The following is a 12,575-nucleotide window of genomic DNA, read 5'->3' on the forward strand; positions in this document are numbered from 1 at the left end:
CAATGATTTCAGCAGATGGTCAATGTAAACAATTCTTGTAGCATACATACCTTTTGTTTTCATTATGAGCTGCCCAAAATGATATGTCTGCTAATGCAAATACTGTGCGTACAATGTTTGTAGATGGATCTATCAATCTGTAATGTACAAAGATGTGACATGTTATAACAATAGAACTTTCTAAAACTCTCTGTTAATTAATCTATATAAGGACTTGCTAACAGAACATCTTGTCTAAAATATGTTTCAAAGTGATCAAAGCTGTGAAAATATGTAAATATGTAACCTCATCACCAACTATAAAGATATAAAGGGACATAACTGAAGAACAGTGAAAGTGATGTTACCCAAATCTGTAAGTGATCTGAGTTTTGCGGTAATAAGAATGGTATTTAAGTTTCATAACATTGGATTGACTCATTGAGGCAAACTAAAGTTAGAGAACAGATACTTTGGGATGTATGGACAGACAAGGGTTAAACTCAATGCCCCTTCCAGCTGAGGGGGTATAAAAAGGAAACTAAAATTATAACAGTAAGTTACTTTGGTTACATGTCACATAAGCAGTCGCACACACATTCATTATAAAGTCTATACAGGAAAACACTATTTTTTAAGTTTTTACTGGCTTCTAGCGTTGTTTGATTACTTAGTTCAAACAAAATTAATCACGGGCAACAGATTAGCACTTTAATTTTATTTTAATTTAATTGTTCATATTTGCATATTAATTCAGTGGCAAAAAAATATGGAAATATTGCTATCAAATTTGAAAAAATTTCCAATCAGACTCATCATTTAAGGAATAGTGCATGATCAGGCAAATTTTTCAACTCAAATTGATGAGAGACTATTAGTGACTGGAAAATACACTTGATTTGTAAGAAGACTTTTTTTTTAAATTTCAAATCCATTTTAATATTTTGAAAAACTGTCATTTATATTTCCTGTATTTATTTCACCTCATATTATCTGACACTGGTAACTACTAATAGAGACTCTATACATATTGTGTACAATTGATTCATTATCATTCATGGGTAACCATTTTTTGGTGGATTTGTTTAGTATAGGTAAAGCACTATTTCAAATGTTCAATGAAGCATAAATTTTCTTCAAGCCTATAGGGAGACTTTGAGGTAAAATCACAAAATCAGATGTTCACAAACAAGAATTATGTTGTACCCATGAAAATAACTGAATCTTTAGTATTTTATATTACTTCATATTATCACTGGATACTACTAGTCTAGACTCTGTCATTCTAAACACATTGTGTATTGCCCTGGCTGCCATAATCTGTCTCATTGTTTCTAAAACTAAAGGTTCGCCTGAAAGTAAAGACAGATACATTGTAAGCTTTTTATGAAAAAACAAGAATGTGTCCCTAGTACATGGATGCCCCATCTGCACTATCAATTTCTATGTTCAGTGGACTGTGAAAATGGCGTGAAATCTCTAGTTAGGCATTAAAATAAGAAAGCTCATATCATAGGGAACATGTGTACTAAGTTTCAATTTGATTGGACTTGAACTTCACCAAAAACTACCTTGACCAAAAAGTTTAACCTGAAGCTGGACAGACAGAAGATAGAAAGAATGGATGAACGAATGGACGGACGAATGGAGGAACAGACTAGAAAACATAATGCCAATAAATGGGGCATAAAAACCACTGAATTATTTTTTAATCAAATGAATTCGGAGCAGCTTACATGTAGACCTTAAGCTAAATCTATTAACGTCCCTGATGCATGAAATGTAGGTCATTGTTACCTTAATTTTTAGAAGAACCTTTTTTCTAAACGTCTAGTACATACAGTTCCTTAGACATAAACAATATTCATTGAAAAGTAAAAATAAGTTACTAATTCCTGCATATTTGATCCTTATATAATGTTATGAATAACTGAGGAGAAACTGATTACAACTGATGTTTTACTTGTATATAGAAGTGCAGATGACAAAGTCAGAAGAGAAATGGTAGCAACTAAAGTGATTTCAAAATGAAATTTAGCGAGGTATTTAGCTGGGCCTGTTTAGTTCTATTTCATAGGACCAGAAATTGATTTTTTTTTCATTAAAATCATATCAAACAGAAACTGACCTTCTTCTTGTGAAAGGTGATTTCTTATAACAACTCCTAATCATTTCAGGTCACTTTGTAGCTAAACTCAGATATAAATACAATTCACTGAAGATTTTATTATAGGACAGGGTTACCTACTTTTTGCAATAAGTATCTAATTGCCAAATAAGCTGGAGGTTTGGCTAACATAAAAAACCAGGTTCAAAACACCATTTTTTCTTAGAATTCCTGTAACAAGTCTGGCATATGGCAGTTGTTATCAAATAATTTGTTTCTTTGTATTTTGACTTTTTTTAACAACTATTTCCCTTGGTTTTAGTTTGAAACCCAGATTCGTTTTCGCATATAATGATTTATGGCTATTTAATAGCTGTATACTACTGTTGCCTATATTTACCTCTGTCTGCTTTTACTTCCATTGAACCTAAAAATCTGACAACAAAACTTTCTACATAATGGGCATCTGCTATTGCGGAGTCTAAATTATCTAAAACTTCTCCAGTGGACTGGTCAAATGGATTTATTCTCCTAAAAGAAAAGGAGAAAATACAATTAACAAAGTTGTGAAGGTATATGTACACAACTTATAGATTATCATTGATCATCTCAACAAGATTGATTTTCTCGCTTGAGACAGTACAGTGAATGTGAGAAAAACAATCAAGTTGAGATGACCAATGATAATCTGTTTATAGCTATTTTACCTATGACGACGTTGTTGATTTCCTGTTAATTTCATTAACAACAGCACATGCTCCCTTAGTTTCTAACAATAATTTTTCATATCACTGGACTGCGCTTCGAAAGAAAATTATCAGTCAGTAAGATCAAAGGAAAATTTCGTAAAATAGCAATTAACAAATTATCCTTCTCACAAATATACATTTTGAAAATTTCAATGTACCTATACTTCAATGATATAAAAGACACAGTAAACATTGTTCACAATGTTCTACAATTAGAAAAGTTCATGCAAAAAAACATGACATGCTAAAATCCAAAACTCAAGATAAGAACAACAGTTTTACATTATTACTTCTACCAATAAGTTATCTGTATTAATAAAGAATATTCATAACAAAAATCTGCATGCCTGTTAGCTTTCATGAAAAAATAAACAATGCTTTGGTCACAATATTGTCAATGCTTCAATTGCCATGAAAAGTGATTGACCTGTTTACAAATGTTTTAAACATTCCTATGATAGTTTCAATTTTGGAACCTCATCAATCTATTTTTAATCAAAAGACAAAAAGAAAAGTTACCATAAGTAATTTCAGATAGCATTTTTTTTATAATTTGATCATGTAACCATTATAATTAGCATTAATCAAAGAGATAACAACTGCATTCACTAAAGGCAATAACGACTTCTCTCAATCCTAGGTTCTCAAATCAAAACTAAATTTAGAAATTATTGCATGCATTAATATTGTGATTTTTTTATTTAAGACTAGATTGTGTTTTTAATTTTTGCGATATTGAGAAACTAGAGGCTCTAAAGAGCATGTGTCGCTCACCTTTGTCTATGTGAATATTAAACAATGAACACAGATGGATTCATGACAAAATTGTGTTTTGGTGATGGTGATGTGTTTGTAGATCTTACTTTACTAAACATTCTTACTGCTTACAATTATCTCTATCTATAACAGTACTTTCTGTGGAAAATGTTATTGAAAATCTTCAAATTTTAAGAAAATTGTTAATCAAAGAGCTGAAAGCTCTGAAGAAAAATGACGCCACTGTCTCTAATATTGGGATAGTTTTTATGCAAGTCTTGATTTTCACATACCGTAATTAGTTTAACAATGCAACATGTATCGTAAGCATATAATTGATATTCGTATATGTGTGTGTGTGTGAAGTGAAGGTGACAACTGGCTGGTTTTTTAAGACAAATGAATAGGTCAAGACTAGCTGAATTGTACAAATAAATACCGTAGAAAGGCTTGTATATTTCTCACTGGTACATAGTCTGAATCTGAGTCCGTTCGCTTCCATTCACGTTTGCGCCCACTCATTTTCACCCCTTTCACTTTCACACCCTACATGTTCGCACCCAATCTTAATTGGTTTTGTGTTTAATAACTATGTAAGCAAGTGTTTTCTTATAAGTATAATTGTTGTCATTGTCTCAAAATAAAGTGAGACAGCAATTTTTTTTTTGTGTTGAATAAATCTTAATTATGTTTTGGATAAGGTATTGCTAAAAATAATAATAATCCTTTCTAAATAAAGTGGTATTTTGTCAACGTTTTATTTTGTGTTGAATAACTCTTAATCATGTTTTGGTTAGTGTATTGCTATAACTTGTTTCATTGACTTGTTTCAAAATGAAGTGATATTCTGACTATGTTTGTTTCTGCGTGTTGAATAAATTTTATCATGTTTTGGTTATATTAGTGGATTGCTATATTTTGGTTTCTATGTTTTATTGTTTCGTTGTTTCAGATCAATGGGACCAAGCTGTTAAAAACAATTATCTTTTGTGTTTTTTCCTTTAAAATCTTCAATGTTTTACTCATACCAAGCTATAAATACATTCAGTATTTACACCAAAGCAATTTAAAACAACAACCATAATTTTCCAATTATTCAACTTGAATTTGAATTAAAATTGGGCGTGAATGAGTAGAGTGTGAATGTGCGAACGTGTAGGGTGCGAAAATGTATTGGGCACAAACAGACCTGATGCCACACAGTCGGAACCCCCTTCTCCCACAAAATATTAAGTAAATAATCTTTTTGTTACTGCTATCAAAGGTCTAATGAAACTCAGATAGTTTCAAACATTTGTCAAAGAATTCTAGTCAAACTGGCACCTAGTTAAATTGGCACCTGAACGTCGTAGGAAGGCGTCCCAGAAAAATAATAAAATAGCCTTGCCAGACGTCATAATTATTTGGACTAATACATGAGATATTGTGTATTTTTCTGCATTATTTTAACCAGTTGAGCATTTTACAGGATTGTTGGTTTAATGCTGTTTAAACTTTACTGAAAAACAAACACCTTAAATTTGCTCATTATTTGGCATGAAAGTTTGATTTATTGAAAGGGACTCATAGTTTTCCATTTTATTTTAATAATTGACTTGTTTTTACAATTACACAAATTGTCTAATTGTTAAAACAACAGCTTTGGTAAGGGCTTCGTTGTTTACCTTTATACACTACATATTCACTTTCGTTTCGTGGTTTACCAAAATACACAACAACATATTCACTATGTACTTGGTAACAGTAATTAATTAATTGAATAGAAAATATTATATCAAATATTATTTGATGCCGAATTGACGTCGAATAGGTGCCGATTTGACTAGATGCCAATTTAACCAGGTGCCGACTTGACTTGTACGTTTCAATTCCTCTGCGATCGTTTGCGGTATTTTCTTGAGAAAACCTATTTTCCATCATCAAAGAGAAGAAGAAACTGCTTTAAAATGATTCTGGAACGCTTCATGATTGTTAAAATAAGTTTAATTCACTCAAAAACAATTTTAAAACTTGCGATTAAACAGGAAGTTTCCAAAGCACGTGTAAAAGAAGAAATTAACCGGTGAGAGTGGAAATCCGTATATGACAGATATCCCTATAGTACGACTTTGAAAGTAAAACAGTTCAATCCTTTTGTAAAACAATCTTTAATATACCTATCACATTAATGTTTGAATGGTCTTAAGCTTATTCAAACCATATAAGTCGGTATGAAACACCAAAACGGAATGAACAATAACCGATTACGTTTTGTAGTTTACAAATTCTAAAACTGGTTCCCGTCAAACTACAACACTTTGTTCGAGTGTAGTGGAATACAAGCAAAAACCAGTGTAAACTGGGTCCTGGCTGGTTTAATACTACACAATGATGCATATTGATAACACAAGCAGATTCCAGTTTGTTTGGAAAATAGGAAATACGAAACCAAGCGCGGTAGGCAGAGCAATGTAATGAAGTTCAGGTCGGCAGTTATGGAACAATGACTGCGTCATTTTCCAAAAATTGACTATGAAGGGCAATAACTCCTTAGGGGGTCAATTGACTATTTTGGTCATACTGACTTATTCTTAGTTCTTACTTTGCTGTACATTATTGCTGTTTACAGTTTATCTCTATCTATAATAATATTCAAGATAATAACACAAAAACAGCAAAATTTCCTCAAAATTACCAATTCAGGGGCAGCAACCTAACAACCGATTATCCGATTCATCTGAAAATTCCAGGGCAGATAGATCTTGACCTGATGAACAATTTTACCCCCATGTCAGATTTGCTCTAAATGCTTTGGTTTTTGAGTTATAAGCCAAAAACTGCATTTTACCCCTATGTTCTATTTTTAGCCATGGCGGCCATCTTGGTTGGTTGGGCGGGGCATCAGACACATTTTTTAACTAGATACCCCAATGATGATTATGGCCAAGTTTGGTTAAATTTGGCCCAGTAGTTTTAGAGGAGAAGATTTTTCTAAAAGATTACTAAGATTTACGAAAAATGGTTAAAAATTGACTATAAAGGGCAATAACTCTTAAAGTGGTCAACTGACCATTTTGGTCATGATGACTTATTTGTAGATCTTACTTTGCTGAACATTATTGCTGTTTACAGTTTATCTCTATCTATAATAATATTCAAGATAATAACCAAAAACAGCAAAATTTCCTTAAAATTACCATTTCAGGGGCAGCAACCCAACAACGAAATGTTCGATTCATTTGAAAATTTCAGGGCAGATAGATCTTGACCTGATGAACAATATTACCTCCATGTCAGATTTGCTCTAAATGCTTTAGTTTTTGAGTTATAAGCCAAAAACTGCATTTTACCCCTATGTTCTATTTTTAGCCATGGCGGCCATCTTGGTTGGTTGGCCGGGTCACTGGACACATTTTTTAAACTAGATACCTCAATGATGATTGTGGCCAAGTTTGGCCCAGTAGTTTCAGAGGAGAAGATTTTTGTAAAAGTTAACGCAGGACGACGGACGCCGGACACCAAGTGATGAGAAAAGCTCACTTGGCCTTTCGGCCAGGTGAGCTAAAAAATCATATTTAATTCATTTAAAAAAATTAAAATGTGAGTTTAAATTATTGCGATTACAACCCTGTAGCATTTGTTATAATAATAAAAACATCACAATAATGTCCGATTTTACAGATCCTTTTTATTCGAAAATCTTTGATCGGGCCTCATACCATTTCATTTCTTAATAATATTTGACATTTTTATGTGATACTTGTTTATGGAATCTGTATAAATTATCTTGGATTCATTATTATTTGACAAGTTTAAAATTTTGATGGATCATGAACTTTTGTGGTCAACCAAGTAACAATTTTCTATAGGCTTATCTGCAAAATATATAAAAATCATGAGAAAAAAATCCCAGGAAAATATACTTTTCCTTAATCCACAATATTGGCACCTATAAATACAAAATGAATTCCCTATATACAATAGGGAAATTTATTTGTCAGTAAATCAATCAGAAAATACCTTCTATATTTTTTAAACACTTCTACCTGAAGTAAATTACAAATATAAGATGTAAATCAGTATTACAGACTAACTTTGGTGGACCTTGAAGATTAGGAGTAACGTCTGTTATATCATCATTAAGAGGTTGGAGATCAAACTGTATAGGTACGTCAGACAACAACATATCGTTTGTTGCAGGTGCTGGTTTAGGAGCATGCGGTGATCCTAAACTTGCCGAACTGTTAATAAAAAAATACATAGAAAAGTATACATCACAACAATCAAAACACTCAAACTTAAGATATAATGCACTCAGAAGCTATACAAAACAATCACAAAATCTCTGAATATATTTACATGCGTGTGCCCAAAATAAACAATATTGTTTCCAAAAAACTCGAAAAAGGGAGATCTCCCTTGAAGGTGAAATTTACTGGTGATTTATTATTAGTTGTATATAACCATTACAATATATGTTTTATTTATTGCAGTTAATCTTTAACCATAAAATTAATAAGATATATCTTTTTACAAGCAACTTTCACAAATATATCTAAAACAAACATGTATGGTATATTGGGCAATATTTATTGTTTTAAAAAACAAAGAATTCTTGTACAACAACTTCTACCAAACAAACTAAAGACTTACAAAAGGCCCCCAAAAAAGTAGAAATCATTATTATTTGTCATGAAAATAGAGAATTTGACAATAAAGAGTTAAGATTACAAAATTTTCAGAATACAAACTCTGGAGGCTCCCATTAAAATCTGAAGAGTTGACGACTATAAAATAAAATAAAAACACATCTTTCAGGGTTTTTTTCTTTTTTCCCTTCATTTGAACATTCAAAATATGATATTTTCTACTAACAGCTGATTATACAGAAGCACTGTACCTGTTTACATTGGCCATGTCAGGACTACTGCCGCCAGACTCTTTGGTACTGCTAGTAGTGCTCGGTGTTCTTTCCTGTAAAAATTATTGTTAAATCAAAAACATTTCTAGAAGTGTTTCAATTCCTCTGCATCTGATAAAAATTCAAAACAGGAAGTCCCTAATCAAATGGCAAAGTCAAAAGCTCAAACACATCAAAGGAATGGACAACAACTGTCATATTCTTGACTTGGTACAGGCATTTTCTTATGTAGAAAATGGTGGATTAAACCTGGTTTTATAGCTAGCTAAACCTCTTACTTATATGACAGTCGTATAAAATTCTGTATAAAAGTGACCTTGTACATTGGTATGATATATATTTTATTTGACTGCCTGGTGGTGATGGCAATATACTCATGGCAAAGATCTACACTCAGTTTGACAGTTTGGTGTCAGTGGCAAATATTCCAAAGTTGAAAATACTACTTTGGTGGCAGCAGCAGTAAACCAAATTTAAAAGAAATTCACTCAGTTTGACCACTCAAGTGACAGTGCAAACTTGTCCAAAATGAAATGACTCCACTTAGTTTGACTGCTATGGTGAAGATGACAGACAACACTAGGAAATAATTATTGGTGATCACTGCAATGATCAATTTATCATTCATTATTACAATGTACTAAGTTACAAGTAACATATAAATGCAAATATTACAATGTTTCTTGCTCTATCATTAAAAGAAAAATGCAATGCAGTTCCATTTTTGAAAACAAACTTTTGACAAAAGTTTTCATGGATAAGAAAACAATTTTAAAATAAAATTATTTAAATTGGCAATACAATTTAAGCTGTCACAGTCCTGTAAATCCATGTTTCAATCAAGGTGTGGTTTTTATGAAGATATAAAACCCTGTACTTACTTTGTTGGCTTGTTGCTGCAGTGGTGACTTTGATTTAACATAGCCACTCTCTCTTACTATGTTGTTAATTGTACATATCCACTAAAATTAAAACAATTGTGCTTAGAATACTTTTTTGTAGTCTTACTTGTTATAATTATCATTTTTTTCCATATTCATAACATGTTCAATCTTAATTCTTTTAAAGATTTAAGTCTCCTGTGACTGCTATTGTCAGCGTAAATGTTGACTGTTTTTTTTATAGATTGATACCTCTTAATAATGAAAAAACTTATGTTCAGGATTTGGTAATTGACAAATTCATTCAAATTTTGATTTGATCTTTTAACGAGAAACTGCTTTCAAACGGTGACCACAGATTAAATCCAAAACAAGGAAATTTTACAATAAAAAAATCCTAGTCAGTTATGCATTACTGAATGGGCTGATACTCATTTTCAAAAGGATTCAGCAAGCCTTGCCGTAATACAGCCTTTTTCACTGATGCTGGGTAGAACAAACACCAATCAATCCAATCCATTAGCAGGAAGCTGAGAGTAGTCATTGCTTTATCTTAAATTATCTTACCTCATCTCTTTCCCTTTCATTCTCAGCTTGTAATACAACTGATCTATAAAACAAAATTAACAAATTTTAAACTTACATGCATTGACATGTGGATAATTAAATTCATAAACAACAAATGAAAATAAAACTGATAATGAATACTTTTCTTTTGTTTATCTTGCTTTTTAATTTGTCATAAAAATGATTCCATTTATAGTGTCAATATTCCTTGATAGTCCAGGTATATCATCTGACATGGAAAAACAATTTCTTCTTTCAGATGCAATTTCATTCAACAATGCTTTACTGAATTTTTATCTCATATTTTTAAGTATTTCTACTTGAATTTTTCTCAGGAAAAATATACTGCTTATAATATAGTTGTCTTTAAGATTAAATTGACAACCCTATGCAGAGACAAGCATTTACTTTCTTATTTTGGGTGGTGTAATAAAGTATCAAATTAACAAATCTTTCAACATCGGTTTTGCTCTGTCAATACTTCTGTTAGGCACCGACAATTTTTTAAGTGAAATGGATGGAATTACAAAAAAATGTTTCAGAAGAGGTATATGGGCAAGGCACAAAGAAAGATGAACAAAGTGTAGTGTATATTGCGCTACTACAATGTACAAGTTCCAGCAAAAGTTGACCTCTGCGGTGTATAAAAATCTGTAGTCAAAGGACTCACTTTCTTAATTTTGGTGATGATACATGGAAAACAAATCTTCTATCATCTGTGTCATAAGGTTCAGCCAACACACCTGGTTCATTCAAATCTAATGATAAGCTACCAGCCACCTGTAATGAAAAAAAAAATTATTAATGGAAACATTACCCATCAAGGCTCATCTTTTAGCTTATTGTTTTAGAGTCCACCCAAAAAAGAAAGATTCCCTATAAAAAAAGACAGGAAGATGACAGTAGAAAGAAACAGGCAGACAAACAGTCATCATCAGAGTTTCGAAAATGGCAGCAAAAACAAACTTCACTTATTTCTGGAAAACCTGTCCTTAATATTTTTTAAAAATTATGATACTATTCAAATTTCTTATTTAGAATTCAAAACACATGAGGGTCATTTAGTATTTGCTGTTGAAATCATTCCAGAGTATTTGTGTAAACGTTGTCTTCAAGGATGGAAAAATAGGATTTCTGGGCAGAATTCATAAAATCTGAGAGAGCAAATATGTATTTTACCATTTGCATTAGGAAGTCGACTATAAATATTTTTATTCATTTTGGTGAACATGACAGACCTTATGTTTTTTTAATATAGTTTATTTCAAACCAGAAGCAATACAGCTTATAGGTATATCATATATATATATATAAATGTAAACCACTTTCGATTTGGATACAATTTATCATCTGGTATATTGCATGGACAACTTTTTCTCATTGAAGACTTGATGTTCTTTTATACTCTATTTGTAAAGTTGCTTTTTTATTGATATTTCTCATGTATAGATCATTTTCTTGACCCATGACATTTCTATTTTCAATGTTCAGTCTTTATCAATAAATGTAAAATAACAAATATTTTTTAATAAGTTGAAAATGTAATACAAGAAGTTGGTTTGTTCTTCTTAAACATCAGACAGTTAGGTCTAATATTCATTTTGAAAATCAATAATTATGACTGATTGATTGGTGTTTCAAGTCATATCAAACGAGTGACTGGTGAAAAATAATGTTTATCCAATTCTTGAACCAATGCATGTAAATATCATGAACTTAGTCTTCTGTGCACGATTTTGTCATTTTTTACGCGAACATATCGTATTATCTTCAATTTTTTCCCCTCGTTCTGTTATGATGTGAAAAATATGGTAGCTACTTAATTGTCGTGTTTTGAAGCAGTAGTTTACCGATTGTCACTGTATAGTAAACAATCAACAAAGAAGCATGGATATTGAAGACGTGTATTACATGTACAATCAGATAATAGTTTATTTTTATGACAGATCCATGGGTATTGCGATCACCGAATTTTTACAAGAAGGGTCACACTAAGGTCACTTGCATATGGAAAATATGTTGGAGAATTAAAAAAAAAAGTAAGTTCTTCTAAATGTAGGCAAAGTAAAGAATTTTCTTCTGAAAAAAACGTATATGTACATAAGTTTTATAACGAAAACTATCCACTTAGTTATAAAATACATTTGCATCATTTTTCTTTAATTTGAGGTTTCATATGACTTTAACACAAGTTTCAGCAATACTGCCTATTTCGTGGTGGACAGTTTTTGTTGGTGGAGAAAGCTGGAGTGCTTGTGGAAAATGAATATGACATTCTTTTATTAAACTATGATCTCAGTGTCAATGCAAGTTTTACATTTACCAATATAACATATATATTTAATTCTTTCTACTGGTAGCTTTGTAAAAACAATAAGTGCAAAAAAATAAACTGTAAAGGACAAAAGAATGATAAAGCCAATTTTCAAACTTCAGTTTCAATTCAATAAATAGTGATAAATTATGCTTTTAGATTATATCTTCTTTACTATGTAAATTAACAAAATGGTTGCATTAAAGTGTCAATAAAACTGTTTAATTTAGCATAGGGCAAAATTATTTCTAATTACATATTTTTTCTATATAAAACTCAAATAAATGAATAATTCATATTGTTACTAATGTACCATTTCCAT

At 31.2% G+C, this 12,575-nt stretch overlaps 1 protein-coding gene across 6 annotated transcripts in view; it reads right to left on the reverse strand.

Moving 5' to 3' along the window:
• Positions 1-12,575, reverse strand: part of LOC143074926 (DCC-interacting protein 13-alpha-like) — a 55,423-nt gene that overhangs the window by 9,375 nt on the left and 33,473 nt on the right. For 5 of the 6 annotated variants that reach the window (XM_076250161.1, XM_076250130.1, XM_076250139.1 and 2 more), the window contains 8 exons: positions 10,610-10,719; positions 9,940-9,982; positions 9,373-9,453; positions 8,471-8,544; positions 7,665-7,811; positions 2,487-2,617; positions 1,223-1,331; positions 51-137 (listed from right to left, as the gene is read on the reverse strand). In XM_076250161.1, coding sequence (XP_076106276.1) covers positions 51-137; positions 1,223-1,331; positions 2,487-2,617; positions 7,665-7,811; positions 8,471-8,544; positions 9,373-9,453; positions 9,940-9,982; positions 10,610-10,719 — 782 coding nt within the window. The remainder of the gene's footprint in view (positions 1-50; positions 138-1,222; positions 1,332-2,486; positions 2,618-7,664; positions 7,812-8,470; positions 8,545-9,372; positions 9,454-9,939; positions 9,983-10,609; positions 10,720-12,575) is intronic. The other variant, XM_076250146.1, reaches the window with a different exon arrangement.

Source organism: Mytilus galloprovincialis, chromosome 1 (assembly GCF_965363235.1).
Source record: "Mytilus galloprovincialis chromosome 1, xbMytGall1.hap1.1, whole genome shotgun sequence".
In the NCBI taxonomy this organism is placed as follows: domain Eukaryota; kingdom Metazoa; phylum Mollusca; class Bivalvia; order Mytilida; family Mytilidae; genus Mytilus; species Mytilus galloprovincialis.